General features: G+C 38.7%; 1 protein-coding gene across 2 annotated transcripts; it reads right to left on the reverse strand.

Moving 5' to 3' along the window:
* Positions 1 to 304: 304 nt before the first annotated feature.
* On the reverse strand, positions 305 to 20,725 carry UBL3 (ubiquitin like 3). 2 transcript variants are annotated; one of them, XM_065301916.1, is made up of 4 exons: positions 20,261 to 20,725; positions 3,516 to 3,624; positions 2,960 to 3,124; positions 305 to 2,901 (listed from the first exon to the last, which is right to left on the reverse strand). In XM_065301916.1, exons 1-4 carry the CDS (start codon positions 20,285 to 20,287, stop codon positions 2,837 to 2,839), a joined length of 366 nt encoding a protein of 121 aa, XP_065157988.1. In that variant the 5' UTR covers positions 20,288 to 20,725; the 3' UTR covers positions 305 to 2,836. The 2 variants fall into 2 exon arrangements, with proteins under 2 accessions (XP_065157988.1, XP_065157989.1); XM_065301917.1 differs by lacking the exon at positions 20,261 to 20,725 and adding an exon at positions 13,894 to 13,920.
* Between the last annotated feature and the right edge of the window lie 316 nt (positions 20,726 to 21,041).

A 21,041-nucleotide genomic window follows, 5' to 3' on the forward strand; every position in this document is an offset into this window, starting at 1 on the left:
GTTTTAAGACAAATAAATATTCTTCGCGTAGAAAACGCGCGCACAAATATGTTGATAGTGCACTTCTACAATGTGCAAGTTGGTGGCCACCCTCACGCGCATGCGCACTGAGTTGAATAATGCAACAATGCAACATGTGCAAATTGATTACGTTTGAAAAAATTTATAATACCCCTTATTATATTAAATTAACACGTCATCCAATATACACAATCATGAATATGAATATGTTGTACCATTTATAATATTTAAATAAAAGCATCATAAACACTGAGGATTTAATAAAGGAATTGAAAAAAATACATTTTCTTACAATACTACTATATATTTACAATAAAACGCTATTATTTAGACATCAGATTCTTGAACATAAGTCTTAACAAGATTTATACTTACAACAAAATGAAATTGAACACAATTCATTTTGCCATAGATTGTAATATATCTCATTAATTAATAATTAAATATATATTTTATACCTCTTTTACTGCGTGTGTGATGATTTCTCACTCTACAATATAATTTTGTTGTTAGTTCGAATAATCTCAAATGAAACAAATACATTCAACCAGATATTGCGTTACACCGCATGATGAAATGGCGAAAACTTCCACATTTCGTCCACCCTCAACTCGAATACAACAGAAGGACGATTTCTGCACGCATCGATTCAATTTTGTGGTGTTTCTGGTTTAGTGCCTATAATGTAGAAACTCGCAACTCGCCGATGGTCATGATCAAATAATAGATATAAATAAAACGTGAATGTATGCGACGATGTGTGTATAATGTAAGATGCAAAATGCGTTTTCTTTTTATGTATTTCTTGGTATGTTAATCGTTGTTTTGCGTTTCCTCATGTATTTATTTTCATGTTCTTTCATTTGCTGCATGGTCCAAATTCTAATATACATTATACTTTGTAATTTAATACTTAATTAATAAATATTTCATATTATCGGTAATAGTAATAACATAGATAACTTTGCATTAAGTTTCGCTAATCGATTTCAAGAGTATAATGTACATGATAATGACGATGGTTTTTTTGATTTAGCTTTTTTTGCAAAATGGACCACACAATATTTATCAAGTATATATCAAACAAATCAAACACTGTCTTTGCAATCAAAAGCAGTCATAAACACATCCGCAGGCATTGTATAACTCGAAATGATCGTAAATTAACTTAAAGGTTGTTTAATGCTGATGTGCGGATGTGTTCATTTTCACCTTTGATCAGTGTGTAATGTATCTTTTGCAACGCAATTACTGAAACACGAATTCAGCTCGAATCAATTCGAGTTTACTGCTGTTCTCGGTGTGTAGTTTGTTTTTGTGCAAGGAAGGAGATATGCAAGGTTATTCTGTACAATTAATTAAATTGATAAAAATTAATTACTACAACGCAACGAAACATCCGCAAAATTGCATATAAAGATCCTGGTCACGCACAGGTAACGCTTTCGAAATATTCTACTCAAAAATGTTTTAATTTTGTGTTCACGCGTTGTTAATGAACAACTCGTTTATGTAATGCTCTAATTATATGCATGTATAAACACGTAATATTTATAAATATATCCTACCGCTGTCCAAGAGATAATATGAGTCTTTAAATTGTTTTCTTCTTCTTCATTTAATACGCGTTAAGTTTCATTTTCTTTTATATAATGGACAGAAGACTTAAGGTTAGAAAGTATTGCGGGCGCCGTATGTGTGTTCAATGTTTGTGTTGCAGTTTTTTTGTCGTTCGATATGATGAATAATACTGAAGAAAATCAACTGAACGAGTATCAAACTAAATGACTGTACCAGCAACAACGCTTCCCAGCAAAGCATCCAGCGCACATCAGATTACTTTGCTCAGATGGTTGTTATAGCTAAGAATTTCGCAAGTCAGCAAATTTAAAAATAACCAATTAAAAATTACACGTTAAAATTTTCAGTATAAAACAAATAATTAAAGAAATTACAAATCGTACTACATTTATTCGATACTAGAATATAGTTCTCGCTTTCGACGTTAGCGTTAATGGTTGACCGTGAAGTCGATGATCCAAAGCGATGAGATGATGATGTCGCCGACAACAGAATGGATATGATGATTAGAACAACATTCCTCCTCATAAAGATGATCCAGCTCCGTGGTTGGCATGATGCGCTAGCTCTACGATGAATTATTGTAATTTTTGGTATCGACATTTGACAATAAATGTTTTCACTGATACTGATGAAATCAAAAATATGTTATGCATCGTACTCTCTCCGTGTTGAAATGTAGTACTGAAAACACACTCTAGTCTGGCACATGAGTATATATACTTATATAAGATATTATTATACACTAAATGATATCACAACATTATGGAAACTTTTCAGTATTCGGTTTCGCTTGTCTTCATCGTACTCGGTTCTCTTTAGATTGAAGTTAGTATGCAATACGCCTGCACTGCTATCTTTTTTCTTTTGTTTTCTTTTACACAGACATGTATACACACCGAACAATTGGCATACAATATTCGCGCGACGTTTCCAACTCCTTAATATTTGTTTTTTAGGTATTTTTGTATTTCTTGCTTTTTGCTTGATTTAATATTACGAGTTTTAAATACACAAAGTCTTCCTCCTAAACGTTAATTCGTCAAATTTCAGTGCAGTCACCCATTTGTTTTGTTTCTTTCATTTATATACGATTATTATTAATTGTTTCCTTTTTTAAGTTATTGTTGCTTTGATGATTTTGAATCGGCTGTTTAATATTCAATAAGCTAGGAGCAATTATGTGACTCTTGACAGTTGTTTCCTTGGCCGTTCCGTCGACGTCCCAATCTTCTTAAAGTATAGTACACGAGGCAGAGCAACAACTACTATTACCGCCTTTACTTTTTTGTCGTTGATCTGCAATCAAAACTGAATTAGTACATCAATCCCAACAAAACAAAAGCATACCGTTTACCTTGTGAATTAGGCTCAGGTAAATTTTCTCTAGGAACCAAATGCATGACTGTCGTTTTGCCGTACGGTAAGCCCAATGCGCCTAACGTGACGTTGCTGTGAAGGAAGCGACCCTGGTAAATGAGCCGTAGGATCTCTGCTTTCGCCACAGCTTCCTGACGCCAATCTAAACACAAAAACCCAACAAAATAGTAAAACTTAAAAACCCTTGCTTCGCATAAATATTGACCTAAATATAATTCTTAACTTTAATCTAATAGAACAAAGAATACAAATGCTCACACAACGAGGACAAACAAGACTCAACATAATTTGATAAGTCGCTTTTAATTAAATTATCTGTTTCTGTCTATGAGCCTAGTTTACAGCGTGCAGTATATAGTATTACACATAGCAACTTTCTATTTCAACGCTTAAAAAATACGGAAATAAAATAAAAGCATTTTTACTAATACAGAAATGAAAGTAAGTACACAAGTAGGAACATTCATCAATTTTCAGTGGAAGTGAACATGTATAAACGAGAAGAAGTGTAGTTTGCGAAAGAAAAATATTACCTTCGGGCCAATTTTCGAAAACATGTTGCGCAATGTCCCCCGCCGACTCGCTGGGACTGAACAAGAACTCCTTCGTCTTGCCACTGACCAGAATGAGTCTCAAGTTGATCTGCAACAAAGAATAAAAAATTAAGTTTCGCTTTCACTCGCTACTGCTGCCGTCTGCCAGCTTGTACATACCACCAGCAACATACACATATTCGCTAAAAAAAACGCCGCAGAAATGTATTCGTATTTGGTTTCGTGTCGGCGTCGCATTGGACTCCTTTTACAAGCGGGGCGACGTTCCACTCGAATAAAATATTTACAACACAAGAAAAAACCTTGCGTGCTTCCTCCTTTGCTTCTATTAACTTTGCGCCATTCGGCACGGTTGCACCACTAGCACAAAACGTGTTTCCGTCTGCCAATCGATATGAGCACCACTATCAAACTGTGTCATGATAAACCCAACACCCACCATATAAAATTCATTGCGATGAGTACGTGTGATAACCGCCGCAAACGTTGAAATTGTTTTTCTCTATATTCATTAATTGTTAATACTTGTAATTACATTGCAATAATTCATCGAACAATGCCTCACGTAGTCGTAACGTCATCCTGTTACTATAATTCAATTCTTATTAAATTATTGCGCGCGTGTAATGATGAAATTCAGCGATCCGAGTTTGTAGTTTATTGCCTCATTGTAATTGATCATTAAAAAAAGGAATATCGCTTTAATTAGCAATTGCACATTGTGACCCCACCGCAAATTATTTTCACTTCTTCGTTTGATCTCAACCACAAAAAAATAAATAATACATATTCACATTATGAATTGTGTGATGTCACTAATTCAATAATTATACATTATGGCGGCGATTCTTAATTGAGATTAATTAAACTATTAAATCCATCATGACCGCATTCACTATGAGCATTTTACGAACACTTAAATGGTTTAATTGTCGAATAAAACGTTGTTGCTCTTGTGCATGGTGTGCGGCTATCCGTGAACGGACAAAAATATCCGTAATTGCTAGTCGACGACGAGACTAGAATAGCATCATCATGCATGCTGCGGCAATAATTACAAAAACCCAAATAACGCGTAGATATGCATAATTTATAAACATCCATACATTGCTTATTTATTTTATCATTCCGAAGTACACACTTCCTTTACAAAGCATCGTCGTCGATCGTGCACATACACTCACCTCATTAATATTTCACCGCGCGCAACTTCCTAATGGATATTCGACTACGAGAGAGAATACGCTGAGGTACGCGCATCGCATTCGATATGTACTTAGTATAGTTTTCACCGGCACGAACAGTTTTAGTAACATGACGTCGAGAGATTCTTGGTACATTAATTCCGGTGCGCGACCGAAAACTACTTTTGGTAGATAAAAGTAAAAACGCAATTTCGAATTGCTTTTTCTCGTGCGAGCTTTCTTGCGTTTCAACATCGAAACGTTGCCACTTTCTAATGTCGTGTCCTTTAGTGTCGCTACGATTATCTGCAAGGTTTCATTCGCTAAACGACGAAAGTTGTTAAAGTTGCTAAAAATATCTCGCGACGACAACAGCAACAACTTGAAGTTACGTTTTTATCTTTTATACCAAAAATAAAATAAAACACGACGCAGCACGTAGGAGGCTTTAGAATTTCGTTGCTGTAGTTGTATCTAGAATGTGGAAATTACCACCTATAACAATTTGCTTAATAATGGACATTTGCTTCGGGTCAGAATTCGTGTCAATTAAATGGGAATTTGACTTAACTGTCGGCTTAGAGAGAAAAGCTGTATATATTGTTGGTTCGCGTGCGCTGCGAATGTAAATCCAAAAAAACGAAAATGCAAAAATTCACTCGAAATTTCCCCCGCAGCTAATTCATACCAACATTCCGGCAGTGAATGAAACAACTCAAAATTACTACATTCGACCCAAAAAAAGAATTCCCACACAAATTCCCAGGCACAAATTTTAACTTAACAAATTTCCAAAAAAACAAAAATCAATATACATACATCAAAAAACACATAAACGAAAAGTGTTTATAGACACTCTCAATACTTGTAAGTAAGTGGTTTTCCCGAGGCAATCATCAGCAAAATATAGCACTACTGTCTCCCAAACAAAGAAACCCGGGAAACGCGCTAAATTTAAACTGAAATATGAATAACTGTAAGAGTAATCGTTGCGTGCATTTTTCGGCCACGATTACGCATCGCGTTGCCGCACTAATTACGCACACTTACACATCGTTTTCGCACACAATTCAGTGCGTTGAACTTGGCAGCAACATAAGTTCTTTGTAAGTAATTTCTAAACGTTTCATTGTCCTCTTGCGGTCGTTAAAGCGTGCATCATTTGCCATCATTTTTCCTTCCCAAATTAATATAGCTGTAACTTGTTATACGCGAGTGTATAATCTTGTAATCTCGCATATGTAAATTTTTTGACGCGCCCAATTTAATCAACACACTAATCATTATAATCTTCACGTATAGTGTGTATTTGCAGATGATGATGAAAAAAAATGGCGATTGCTTGTAGCCGTCGACAATGTGCTGCATTCCAGGCAACAAACGGCAGTAGCAAATTTCCAGGTAGGCGGTATTCATCAAGCAAACGCGAAACCTGAACATAAACGTCGAAATAAGCAGCGCGCGCGCGTTCAACTGCCGCGCGTATACGTTCCTGTTTGTTCGCATGCACAATGTTCAACAATGACATCTGGTTAAACAATGTATCCTTTCATGTCTTCACTCCTAAATATCCTTGTAAATACGTTTTATTAGTGAAGATACCAGAGTGAGGCAGAGCAAGTTGTGCGTGTGTGCCGTTACTTGACGCGACGCGGCAACTCTTGTGTCGTATTTATTAAATGTTGGTCTCGTTGCTAACACAACAAACAGTAGTCTCGTAACGAGACAAGGCAACGAACGGAGGATATGCTAGACTCTGCAGATACCGACAAACATTTCAGGCAACCGACGATGACAACGAAGTTGTCGGCATTTATGGTTCACCGTGCGCCGCGCGCATTGTTAAATTTGATTAAAAGCACAAGACAACAACTTCAGCATCAAAGACGAACACAGCGCGATACACACGTTAACGTAAATGAAGGTACATATCCCAAGTTGATTGCCAATTTGTCAATAAATTGATGACATTTATCTTTTTCGCTTCATCACACACGAATGTAATAATTCAAAATACGACACGCAATGTGAACGACAATAATTAATAGAATTCGATAGAACACGTTAATTAACAAACAATAGAACGCACGTAGCGCAATTATGTTGTTCAAATATGCAAGGAACAGCACGCGGACGAAATGCAATTGAATGAGCACGAAACGGCTGCCGGTTGTTAAACAATTCAATGAAAACAAATAACCCACAGCAGACGCAATCGCGAAATTAGTCTCGCGTTGGCCAGACGTTATTTACAAATTAAATTAAAATTATAATAACAATAATAAATACCCGGACCTCAAATGTTCGCAGCTCAAAGATGTCAATTGGTGCATACGCGCACTTTCACTTTTGACCTGACAAACTGCACCAACAATCAAATCAAACGTTGCCACATGCATTATATTATATTTTATTCTCATGGCTCGTTAGGCCATTTAGAAATGGTTTCATCAAGACAAAACACAAATACACACATATAATTTTCAATAAGAAATTTATTTCTTAGACATTGTAATTTTATTTTATCTTTAAAAACGAATAATATGATAAAATAAAATTTTATGGACATGTTATTAATACCACTCGTCATTTTTTTTATCTTTATGCCGTAAAAACCCAGTTTATAATTCCACTGAGAGAATACATCTCGTACATCGGATTGGGAGGTTTGCCGAAATGAAATATTTAACAAATCAATAATCATGAGTTGCGTAATATGCAGAAAAATAAATATTACATCAACAAAAATATTCTACATACATTTTAATGAGTGGGTGTCTAAAAAGAACAGACATATCTACAACAATCCAAGGTTAAAGTTTAAAGAAAAAACGCTATTTTCGAAAGCCAGTTATTTATAGAAATCATTGTAATATTCCATAATTTAACAATAGCGATTTAATTTCGATATACGCCACAGGTTTAATTATTTCCAGACTGTCACAAACTGCAACGAATCAATTAATAGTAAAATAAAAATAGACATTGACATAAAACCGCGCTGAAATTCTATTATTATATTCTTGTGTGTGCGAGATGAATAAAAGTCTGATTTGGAACGTAGGAGGGCAAACGTGGAGGGTTGCAAAGCTGAAAAACGTCCGTCACATTCGTTAATGTCGCCGGCGTTATAACGCGCCGGGTGCCAATGCCCTTAATATTATCAGAAGTTCGCCTCGCGACCAACCGACCGAGGGGAGAAGAAGATCTACGGTTGTGCGGCAACCAACGAATTCAATGCGCAATTACAAATCTTCCCTCTTCGCAATCGTCCCGCGTGTCCTCATAGAACGTGTTTGCCAACGTGCAGTGCGCGCGCTAACGAAATCAACGCTATTGCTCTCACGCGATGTGACGTTTCGCTATTCACCCACTTCGTCCTCATCATCGACATTCATAATATCCAACCACCCCTCTCTCAAGGGGGGCAAAGCGCGCGCAGAACCGCAGACATCGCTCGGAGTAGAAAATAGCTTCGCAAAGTAAGTAAAAATAAACATTATTGACCCATTCACTATTTTCATAAAAGTTCACATCTGCGGCACCATCGAGCAAAACGCAAATGACTTTAGACTGATGAAAATTAAGCAAGTGTAATAAGATTGTATAATAGCAAGGCACAAATGCGCCCGTTATATTCCCTTCGGCGTGTACGCGCGCATTTCTGCGGTTTCCAACTAACTCGGTTTTGTAACCGGGCATCATCATCATCATGAGGAAACCAGGTCAAGACGGTACACGCAGCTCACATCTCTCGGCTGCATTATGTTTCAGTTCTCTTGTGATCACCTTAAAAGCATTCGCATTCACGTGCGGCACAAAGAGACACATATTCCGCGAACGTATCATACTTTCAGCAACTTTTCACGTTTCTAGTCGATCGTACCAGCTGCGCGTAGTGCGTCACAATGAACCGCAGATTATAAACAGATATAATCACTCAAGGACTTTTCATGTCATGAGAATATGGTGTATTCAGATCGCTTCCTGCTACCAAAAGAAGCTGTTATTGTATAAATAAAGAATTTAATTGGAGACTCCTTGTCACTTTGTATGCAGTAGTATGAAAGGCAGTGAGTTTACCTGCAAACTTCCCCCACCACTTTTTGCGGGTGGCTCGAAGGTATCAAAGAGAAAGGCACTACAAGTACAGTGTATCTTATACAGGCCCTCTCATTTTTAGACCTCACCCATCACTTCTGCGACTCTGCAAAGTTATCTATTTTTCTGATGACCTTTGAACTTTTTTCCACTGTTTTTTGATACCTAAACCACCGCCGCTTGAAAGTTTTCACGAGACTATGTGACAGACAATTATTTTTATATCCCAAAGATAAATAAATTAAAAGCAAAGCCTTAAGATGGATAAATAATTTAAATCGGCACTGGCTTATGCTACTCAAACACGATTAAGGTCCAACCCTCATCAATAAACTAGCACCAAATCATTAAAATGGGGAAGTCAGCATCGATGTGAGTCAAACATATCGAACGAATATCATTCCCTAGAGGCTTCAATGGCTCCAACGGAGGATTTACACCAAATCATGACTCATGCGGGCAGCACACAAAGTAAATTATGTATTTCGTATATTTTCTCTAGCAACTGCGTCTCTCCTGAGAAACCCGGACCACCATATGTAGAAAAAAAAACACATACACAGCAGTAAAGCTATTTCGGGGCGCACAACGTGCCTTCCTTGCATAATTTCTATTGTCCACGTCCTGCTGATGCCTGTTTCGATCGTATCCATGCGTTTTGCCTACACGGGCCGGCGGCCGAACGCGAAAGAGCACTGGATGACATACAAGGATCTAGTTCTGGGTCAAAGAGGAGGGGCCGGGCACACAACGAGTGCGCGCGTGTGTTAACGGCGTGTGTGTGTGCGTGTACATGGGGCGGCTGTATGTGCGCGTGTGTACGGATACGCCGAGGCGCGAGATCGATACCGACGAAACGAGAGCCAAACGCGACGGCGAACGTCGGCACACGGGCCAAGGCAATGAGGAATGCGAATGAGCGCCGGCATCAGCAGCGGCGGCGACGACGGCGGCATTGGCAACGGCCACCGCCGACGCGGCAGGCGCTACGCACTTATCGCTCGTTTAAGTTTTCGCCCCCTTGGCTCTAGCCGCCTCCGCATTCGATTTTGTGCACAACACAACACGGAAATATACACAAATATATCATATTCGTTGTCAAACACAATCACAAAAATCAACTTTATTCAATTATTCTTCTTACATTTTTCTTCTTCAACGACGAATTGCAAATATGAAAAATAAAATCTCATGACATCAAAATACTTGAATCCCGTTGAATTTCTAATCGCAGGAATCTCTCCCCGGCGAGATTTATTACGAGGTTGCTATACATTATGCTCCCATTTAAACGCGAAACGTGTGTCTGGCGGTAGGTTGTTCTTAATGGAAACGGTCTAACTAAACGATTCCGATGCCCTCATAAATTCGACTCGTAGCGCTTATCTAAAAAGACTTAAAGACTTCATACTCTATGTAGGCACCTACATTGCTGTGCGGCAAACCCTCCCGGACACAAGCCCCGACGTATCTGCCGATAGCAAAACGGAATAAAATTTTCACTCCTTTTAACCAATGCCATTACAAATTTCCAATGGTGGAAAACCTCTCCGAAGCACACAAGTCAAGGCAGGCAGCACCGAGGAAAGCCATCGGAATTGGAAACAAGAAATAAACAACTGCTGAAGAATACAAAATACAAGAAATACAGGCAGGAGCTTATTCTCGAAATTAATTCCAGCAGGCTTAATTTAACAGAATATTTTAATTGATAATGTCAGCCCACGTCGAGATAAATCAACTCACTGAGTTTGAATCCATGATGAGACAAGGCAAAACCTTAATGAGAAATTCTTCTAAAAATTAATTCCACCCAAGTAAATAAATATAATCAGAAAACAACCAGTATAATTGCAATTTCACCCCGACTGTGCGGCGCAATAAAAGAATTGAATAATGCATTAGTATCTGACATCTCCTCTTTCTTCCAAACACATCAACATAATTTAGTTTTTCAGTCTTCGGTGTTTTTCAGTTTTCTATCCGCTGCGGAAAATCGTATTTATTCGCAACACGAAGCCGCTTGATAGCAACATGCCCGAAAATCTCTTATCTTAGTAGCTCAACCACCCGAAGCAGTGACCACTAGTACATTTATGCTGCGCCGGATGTTGTAACTGAACGTAACCGCCATTGAAGCTTTTAGGAAAACTGTTACTGCCGTTGTTTCTTATTGCTCTGCAGGAAAATGCTCGCAAGCACACATGCAAGATTAACTATGCTTCTTTCTTCGACACAAAACGGTTATTTTTTTGTTTCAACGTGCATTGCTCCTAAGTCTAAGACTAAAACAATCATTATGCGTTTTTTTTTTAGTTTGTTTTATATTTATTACACCTGGTGGCTTGTGTTTCATTGAAGTCACTCCGCTGGCGAAGAACCGTAATGAGAACGCGTCTATAACTGTACTCGGTCTCACACAATCAACGAATCGAGTTACTAGGTCGGAACATAAAAAAATAATTTTCTTCTTTATTTACGCTGGTGTAATGTGGCCGCGGCGACGCACAAAAATCGCTGCCTGTATTGGGCGAACAATTTTCCAACATCCCCAACAAAGTTCGGGGAGATTTCGTGCACAATGACTCCAGGTCTCGCACGCGGGCAAAAGAGACGTCGCGGCGGTTCCTGCCGCATCCATCCGTGGAAAAGTTTATATGCTTGGGGGACTGTTTCGTGCACTCGGGAGGCTTTGCAATATATCACAGAATTAACTTATAAAGTCCCTAATGCCTTCGCTAGGTTCGCAATACCCTCACCGCGCAACATTGCTTTTTATCCGCTCGAAAGCTAGCCTACTGTGGGCGAAACGCGCTACGCATACATATCCGACAGGGAGGGAAAGTGCGTGCAAGAGGGTGTAAATGAAAAATATTTAACGCAGTAACGTGTAGTGCGTCCGGAGTGGCCGCGAACAGGGAGCAGAGAAAAAAAGGAAAAGAAAAACAGAATGATGAAAGCGAGGGATCGAAATAAAGTGGTTATTTAGTTTAATTATTTAAATGTAACCAAATCGAAAAATCAAACAGAAGTGAAATGTGGTCATTTGATGCAAGTTATAAGTTTGTATTAATAGATACAGAAAATGGAAGTGGATTTCTAGAACAGCACAAACTAGATTTCCTAGGTTACGCTTCCAACGCGAAGAAAATGAACTCTTAATTGGTCAAGCGATATTTCTCGAAAATAACGACGCTCGATCCACAATACTTATTAACACAAACGTCCGTCGGTAAAGCCAGAAAGCTTCACACTTTTCTATATCAGCCATAAGTCTAGCGTAACGAGTAGCACGTAAAGCAATTCGGCCGTAATACTCCGGTAGACACGAAGTAATTTGTAAGAGGGACCTCTACCCTTATATTGCGCGACAACCCACAGCTGGAGCAGTTTTGCCGTCAAACGCCAACGCCAGCAGCAGAAGGTTCGCTGATTGTGTGGGCGCTCAGCACCGTCTGCCGAACTTTGATTACTTGCTGTTATAAGTTAAAATTATTTCGGTTAAAACACGAATTTCAAAAAATATGCCATATTACGTTCGTATAATTAGTTTATGAACATTTACTTAAAAGTTTTATTAGTTTTGTTTGCAATAAAAGAAATTTGAAAAAAAAGTTTCTGGCAAATTCTAGACAATTTAAAAAAATAAGGTTTTAAACTAAATTTACAACATGATAATAGGGAAGGTAGCCTAATTTGGACCAGCGCCTAAGTTGGACCACCACGATATCCGCGGACTGTGGAAGTTTGTGCAATAATAGACTGGCCCCTCGTTTTACTCGTATTTATAAACAATTAATGCAACTATTTGGGTTAAAACTTGCCGCGTGCTTTCGTCGTGGCAACAACTTCGTGTATCATTGATTATCAAATCTATTATAACGACGTAAGTGCAAGAGCTGTCAAGCCGATTAAACGTTAGTTTTACTGATTATTATTTTATCATCAGAAAGCTTCTTTATTTATCTCTAATTTATAGTATTAATTTTGAGAGGTTATGTTATATTAAGATTGTTGTTGATCATTAAATATAAATTCTTCAAGTTGCCCAAGTTGGACCGAAGACAGGCACCGCGGTTTTAACAGGGAAAACGTATATCATTTTTTCGACCTCCTAGAAAAGCTTGTGGACGAGCACAAATCTTCGAAATGATCCACTGTATGAAATGCCGCACTTTGGTTTATACAAAATGTGCTTGTGTTAGTGCTAAAACTAAAATTTACTATTGTGTCAATTGCCGTTAAAAAAGCATGGTCCAATTTAGGAAACCGCGCGGTCCAATTTAGGAAACCGGTTTCTTAATTTGGACCAAAAACACAATTTTTTTAAATTGAAATTTGAGGGGTGTAAATATAATTTTTACTTATACCAAAAATATCATTTTGTTGGTAAGCCTTGTGAGTTACTTTTCCGCTACTTAATTTTTATTGACAGTTTATATGTGGCTCTATAAATCAAAAAATATAAAAATGGTCCAAATATGGCTACTTTCCCTATATATTATTAGAAATATTTATGGGACTCTATTTGAAATAAATTGTTTAAATAGCAATAAATGCGAGAAAGTGTCATTATCAGCGGAATTTCAACGAACCCAGCGTTGTTGGTTTCCCGTCGCGATACTCGTGGTTACTAATAAATAAAGCCGCTTTGCACATTTCAGACGATAAATAACAACGGAAGCGAAAGAAAGCCGCGTACGCATGCGCATTCAACAAATAAAACGATTTACAGCGAATTACAATAATTATGATGATTTAAAACGTAAACAATCCGATAAACAACAATTTGTTGCTCAATTTTGCACTGTGTGCGAGTGCCGAGTGAGTGTACCGACCGCGCCATTACAGACTTTTTAAATAAATGCGCTCAACTGAATAATAACGCTATACTTGAGTCGTTGCACCCGACTTTATATTAACATAAAAACAAAACAACAGCTTTTGCGCACAAACCGCAAAATAAAAAATAAAATTTCGTAATTATTTACTTTCTTTTTCGTCCATTGTTTGGACGCATTCAGTCTAAACTGACTAATTAGCAACGGTACCAACTAGATAAAACAACTTACGGTTTGCGCCATTTGTCTATGTTTGCAGTACTACTTATCGAATGTCATTCTCACCTGAAACAAATTAACATGCGATTAGTAAGTGCCAATAAAGCGAAAAATGATAATGCGAGCAAATATAGACTCGTAACTTAATAGAGCCTATTTGTGGGTGCCAAAAATACAATCACGCGCACAAAAGCGAACATATCGAAGCGCGGAATTGGAAATGTGGGCAGACACAGCAAACGACAGAGGGAGAAAAGTGTGATCAATATACCGCAGCGTGAGAGCGCCTCGAACGGCGTGGCATTTTCTCGCACAGAAACACACATTCTCGCCAGTTTTTCTGGCACGTCGCCCGCCTCCGCCGATCCAAATAGAAAACCGACAACGAACGCAGAAAAAGAAGGATGCAACAAAAAAATTGGTGCGCGTTATGTGCGCGCCATTATCTCGATAATTAAAAATTTCAAACTCGCCGCGCGTAAATAATACACCGGGGGGATGTATTCTCATGCAGGGGAAGCTGACCATATGTCTACACAACGTGTAACACACGAGTACAAAGCAATAACTACTGATTAATTGCTTTTGTTTCCACGCGGCAAATTTCCGTTGGTTTTACCCGATTACGATTGTTGACAAAATTGCAAAAACCACACTGACTAAACCTGCTTCACTTTTTTGTTTTAAATTGTAATAGCAATAGAATCAAGTCACGTTTTGTGTCGTATGTTTTATTAAACTAATGGGAATAGAGAGGAATAAGTACGTAAATATGATCACGTTGTACTGTGCGCAGTAGCGTACATACGCTGGTAATGTAGGAAATGGTTCCGTGTTTAGGAAACGTGTGGGACTTGCGATCAATGACACCAGCAGGCCGACGCGGACCGGCCCGGCGAGCGCACGAAGAGACCATGCCTACGCCAAGGCATGCCATGCCATTGAACGTGCACATATAGCTGCCACATAACCACGGGACCAAGTCCTGCGACTCTCCACTCGAGCAGTCGGTGGTTGGTGATGAAGATTAGACGCGTGTGTTAGTTGGTTCGGGGCGCACAGGAAATCCCGTTTTCAAATTCTGGTCTGAACCGCGGTGACCTCAACTAATCTAGTTGCGAGAGGGTGGAGAGGAATTTGATAAACCACATTTTCATAATGTGCATCGTTATTAGCACCACTAATCGCACCCAATTCATTTACGCAGCAAAAGTGAAAGAATCACTTTGACAGAGTGTATTTCACCATGTGGATGAGGAAATTGCGTATTACAAGTCGAGTAGCAAATGTACTTGACTTGCGATAATGTAAGTCCAACCTTAACCTCTGCATACCAACATATAAATACTATTAAAAGACCATAACAAGCATTTAAATTTGCAAACCAGCATAATTTCTAGTTGCTCAAGTATCGCAACCTTAGTGCAAACCTTGCCTTAGGTAAAAATATTGGTGTGCAAGTTCACACCCATATATCTACCATTGAAACACAATTTCTCAACCTTACTTCGTAAATAAATCATTCTAAAACAAGAAAAACTACATTTAATTAGTAGAAAAAGCAGTGGAAGCAAAATGAAAGGTATGCTTCAAGTGATGAGCTGGCGCACGAATGTTATCTATGTATTTATTGAAGTTGTAATCCAGGAATTCCGCATTAAGGAATTTCCAGTGAGGGAGCGTGAGGTGGAGAAGACGCCAGTTGGGAAAAGGGCCCCCAACTATTATGTCGGCGCGTACTTCGAAACCAGATGCGCAGATAATTTATGAGGATGCATTCGGTGAGCCGAGAACAAAGATGTCGGCAGCACGAAAATATTCGATTGCAGAATGCAGCGACATTAATAAAATTGTACACCTTGATATATTACTAGCAATAAAATCGTAAAAAATTAAAGCGTAGATTCTTATAACAAAACAATATTATTAAGTAATTTCCAAAAAATTGCCTGCGTAACACTGTGAATTCATTGGTTGCAAAATCAACTTTTACCATTGTGTTGCACGGTCACAAGACCGTAACAATTAGATAAGATACTCGCGTTCGAAACTATTATTCATACACACGACGATGAATGAATTTCACTTATTTCCATTTAATGAACGTCGCGAATAAAACCCAGGCCGTAACTACTGCGTGTGGCTAAAACGAAAGTTTGTGCTGACATAACGGAAGCGTAATAAATAACAACAAAGACATTGGAAAACTAGGTATATTTCCGAAAAAAAGCCTACTACCAATACAAACGCTACCTAGAATCAGCTTTTTATTCTTATCTATTGTGGTCGAACGAATTGTTACGCTGAAAAGACGAAACTGATGACTTCCTCAATATATCATTCGTTCGGGTGCTTTTCGTAAAAACGAAATCGTCGCAGTGTCCTTCCAAGAATGCCAACCAAGAACGTAATTCATTATTACCCGTAAAAAGTCGAGTTAATTTGCAGCGCACGCATATATTGTTGCTGCGGCGTATAAACAAGAATGGAGCAAGCAAGCAAAAGAAGAGTGCAGTGCAGTATAATAGACAAGGTATCATGCAGTGTATCAAAAGATCAAGCAAGCCACGCCAGGCAGCGAGTAAGAAAGGAATACGATCCTTTAAAAAGTCAAACCTGTATTCGTTCGCGAGTAGGTACAATCTGAGCACAAGAATATAACGACGCGGGGTCAGATCTTTGATCTAACAGCGGTTTCACGCCGGCCACACTACAACTGCACTGAATTATCCGAACGCGCACGGTGGAATTCGAGAAGTTCATCTATCGCGTCCCGCCCGGTCACGATTTTCGTCCGCGAAAAACAGTTAACTGCAAATTGGGAGCTTCGAATATTAATAAAACATAACCGACGGTCCGTGGAAAGTTGTAGTTCGTGCACCAGCACACCACGACTATTAATTTCGTCCCGATGTATGCGAAACAACAATAACGAACGCGCGCGCGTTTGCGGAGGAGTAAATCAATTGCGCTCGAATGAATCTTCACACACACACGAAGAACTAATGGTTCGTGCATAAAGCAACATCGCATCTCGCTGGTTCGCTGAGCTTGTGGCTTGGTGACAAAAACGCAACAGCAACGTGTGGTTGCTCGCAAAGGTTTTCGGTTGGGTTGAATTGCGCACAGAAATGAAAATAGTATATTCACTGTGAAGGCGCGATAATTATTTTCTATCCTTTAGGTACAAAAAAAAACCATACATGCTAAATTACTGGAAGATAATTGCATGAAAATATGGCAATATCGCAATAATTAAACAAGTTGAGTGTGTCGCCTGTTACTAAACGCAAACCGGATTTTAAATATTTGGTTCATTTCGATAACTAGTTCATCTATTATTCATTAACGAAATAAAAGCGAAGATAGTTGCAAACTTAGTAATTACTTCCCGTACAAACAATTTAAACTTAATGTACCTAAGCAAATCGAAGAATTTGATCGATTTTAGCATGAAGACGAGTATTAAAGACGCTAAAAGTGATTAATAATTAAAAGCACTCATTCAACCAGAATAAACTAATAAATATTAATATGCAGCATGAAATTCAACGACCAACACTGCGGATATAATTAAAAACACATACAAAAGTAACATTTCACAACTGCGGCTACAAAAACTTTCGTTTAAAGATTTTACGGGAAACATGTGTTTCATAATATCACATTTCCCACTCGTCATAAAATTGAGGCTTGGTTCTCCAAATGTTACCACCGTGTGACATTCAAATTAAAACCAATATTGGAGTGAATATCATTCCATATAGATAAATATTCTTTCTAGAGGCAATCAATCATAGGCACTTGAGTTGTAGAGAATCAAATAGATTTCGAAAAAATATCTCCCCCTTTGTACACACATTCTCCCAGTGACTAAATGTGTCATCATCTTCACGGATCCATCCCGAGGCGCTAAGTATGAGTCGTAATCGCCAAAGGGGCTTTCTGCCCAGCTAAAAATAGCGCCCACACATCATCAAAACTCTCGAAAGCGCTGTGCGCGCACACAGATAATATTAAAACCACAATAAACAAGTTAAGAAAGTTCGGAGTCTTGAAGACTGCTGGTGTGCAGACCGCAGCGTTGTCTATTCGAATATTCGATGACAATCTCAACTCAAGCAGTCGTCGCCCAAATTTCCACGCACAACACAAGTTATCACAATACTGTATTCTCGTGTTATTTTCGGTGATGTTTTTACAAGGAATTAACTGCATTGGTTGATGTAATAAATCAAGTCACATGACGCCCCGCGCAGAGTAGGTAATAAATTTGTGTAAAGAGAAAACCCTGAAGAGCATTGATTAAACTTCATGCCTCTTTTTTTTGTTATTCTCAAGATGGTATTTATATTGGAGTTGTTTTTGCATTGCCTTGCATATTTGTAAGTACGTTATTTATGAACCTAGAAAGCAAAAACAGTTTGTTTGGTTGCTGTCATCTTTGTTTCCCTACATCTCATTTAATTTATGAATTGTCTGGGATGGTTTAGTGAAAAATCATGTTCAAACAATAACAAACTTTGTTGTTGATAACTTCAACTTCCACATCTGACGATATCTAGGAAGTAATGAACAAAAACCGATTAAAACGGAACTGTATAGATCTAGTAAAATACAGTTTCATCAATAATAAATAAATGTACTTACTTTTCCGTAGGAACCAGAGAGCATAAAGCCTGCGGAGCTAATAATAAAAGTAACTACGTCATTGTGCTTGGCTTTATAAGTTGAATTTTGCCTTGACGATCCCACGTTTTTCGATCAATGCTAATAGACGCACAGCTAGCAAACACGAGCAAGTACCGATGGCATTGGCTATCGATATCGAAACGATTTTCGCACAATAAGTAAATGCAACAAATGTATTTTGCCTTTTTCCCAAAAATAGAACTGAAAACAATTTATGCACGCTTCACACGGAAATAAAAATGGCGCGCAATGTTATTTCAATGCCAGTATTGTCATTTTTTCCTTTTAGTGTACTTGTAACAGTGTAACCACCCCGAAAAAAGAAGAATAGAAAATAAACGTCTTGAAGGCATTGCAACATATCTAATTCACCATCTAACTATTCATATTTCGTCTCTCGACTTGAATACTACACGAGAGTGCTCGAACCTGTTCCTACAAGTTTTCAACTAGTTTTCAACGACGATGCCTTCGCAACGCAAACCATCACAAAGTGTTTTCAACCTGCGCGCTGCGCTCGGCGTTGGCAACAAAACACAAACAGGCGGCCGAGGCAACGGGGCGGCAGCGCTTCGAATACAAAAATACAATAATAGAACGGACAGGGATAATGTCGACCGAATAAAGAAAAAAAAAACGAAAAATATACCTCTAGCAAGGTGAGGGCCAGTGTACGCAGTGCAAACGCACCCAAGCCAACCGAGAGCGGATCGAAGGGGATCCGGCAAACACTTGTCTGCGCTTCATGCTTACGAGGACCAAGTGGACCAAGTGATCCATTCTGTAATGTGAGACAAGTCGTTTTTGTTCGCTGAGCGAGGACGTTCCGTCATTGTATTTCGTATATCAGTGCCGGTGGGCTCAGGAAGGTGCTCTTTTGTTATTTCCATCGTGGTATGATATTATTGGTAGGATTCAACTACCTGAATCGCCACCCTCAATAGAGAAAAGGTTTCAAGCAAATTCCAAGTATATATGTTGATAATTAATTGTAAAATTAAAATTACATTGAATTAGGAAATGATTCATATGACGCAAAGTTATCTACAGCTTATAAGCAGCATTTTTATAAAGATAATGATTCCGCGAAAAATACAATTGTATTGCAACATACACACTTAAATAGAAATGCAAATACTGTTGGCGCATGCAATAAACAACCATAAATAAAGAATGTTAACTAAGGTTAATCTTCGCAGTTTAATTCACTTCATACGAGTTTATTTTTAATGCGTTGCAAATAAACAACGTTGTTTTTTCAGTGGAAAAAAGAATATTCTGAATTGTGATTTTTTTTTGTTGTGATTTTTTATCTTCTACACTTGCAAAGTGTCAATCGAAATAAATGTTTCTGTTTGCGCGGTGCGCATTAAACTTGTTCGTACGTTTGTTTGACAGAGCTGCACAACGTGAATTGAATGTGGGCTAAAAAAGTAGGTCGTTCATATATAACCGAAACAGTTGTCGGATTGTTGCTGCAGCAGATTTGCACACTTGTACGCCTAGTGTATATACAAAATCATGAAATTTGTTTAAGATGATAGCATACGCTTGCGAGATGATAAGTCTTCTCTTGGCGGTTCAGGAAGGGTGCGGTTGCGGTGCAATTGCAACGCGGAGGCGCGCGATGCCCCCCAACAATAACAAAAAACACATCTCATCCGCGGCGCGCAAAATCGATAATTACCTTATCAGCTGGTATGTGTCTGCTCATGTTTATTTGTATATTATATCCACAATGCACACGCAGGCGAAACGATGCGCCTTTTTGGGCGCGAGCAAGAAAAGGTCCCTTGCGATGACTCGCGCGCGCAGAGACACACACCACACAAGCAAACGCAGTCGACGGCTCACGGCTCTCTCCCGTATGCGCGCTCGGCTACTCCATAATGGTGTGCGTGCTGTTCTCGCTCGAAATATTTTTCACATGCCACACTCGTTCCGTCACCGAACACACTTGTTCACGCACTGTGTTTGCACCCGCAATTGTTTTTCACCCGAAGATTTTGCGTTCAAGTTGGATAACGCGCCCTGTGTGAGCTGCGGATAGGCGACGACGATGCACACACGCGCGCGCCCCGCTCATACAGACAGCAATCCGGACACGAACTGATTGCGCGATGCCTGCGCCGAGCAGCCAGTCGCTACAAACAATGCACTGCAGCAAACTTGTGCGCGCTCACCATCGATGCGCAGAACGTGCGGCGCGCTGAACCAGCTGGAACGATTACAAACTCATGAATTTTCCACCAAATAGCATGCTAGCGCCCTCTATGACATGTATATAGTACTTTTAAGCTTAATTTAATTCCAAATTCAACATAATAGTGACACCTAGGAACATTTATGACTACTATACATTTTAAAATGTTTGTTAACTTTTGAAATATGTAATGTAGTTTTAAATATTTACTTTAAATATACATAGATACTATTCAGAAATTAGTACCTGCCTATTTATTTACCTG

Source organism: Atheta coriaria, unplaced genomic scaffold (assembly GCF_025399875.1).
Source record: "Atheta coriaria isolate IRGN ID8LTWV9N9 unplaced genomic scaffold, Caltech_Dcor_3.1 hic_scaffold_5_pilon, whole genome shotgun sequence".
Lineage (NCBI taxonomy): Eukaryota > Metazoa > Arthropoda > Insecta > Coleoptera > Staphylinidae > Dalotia > Dalotia coriaria.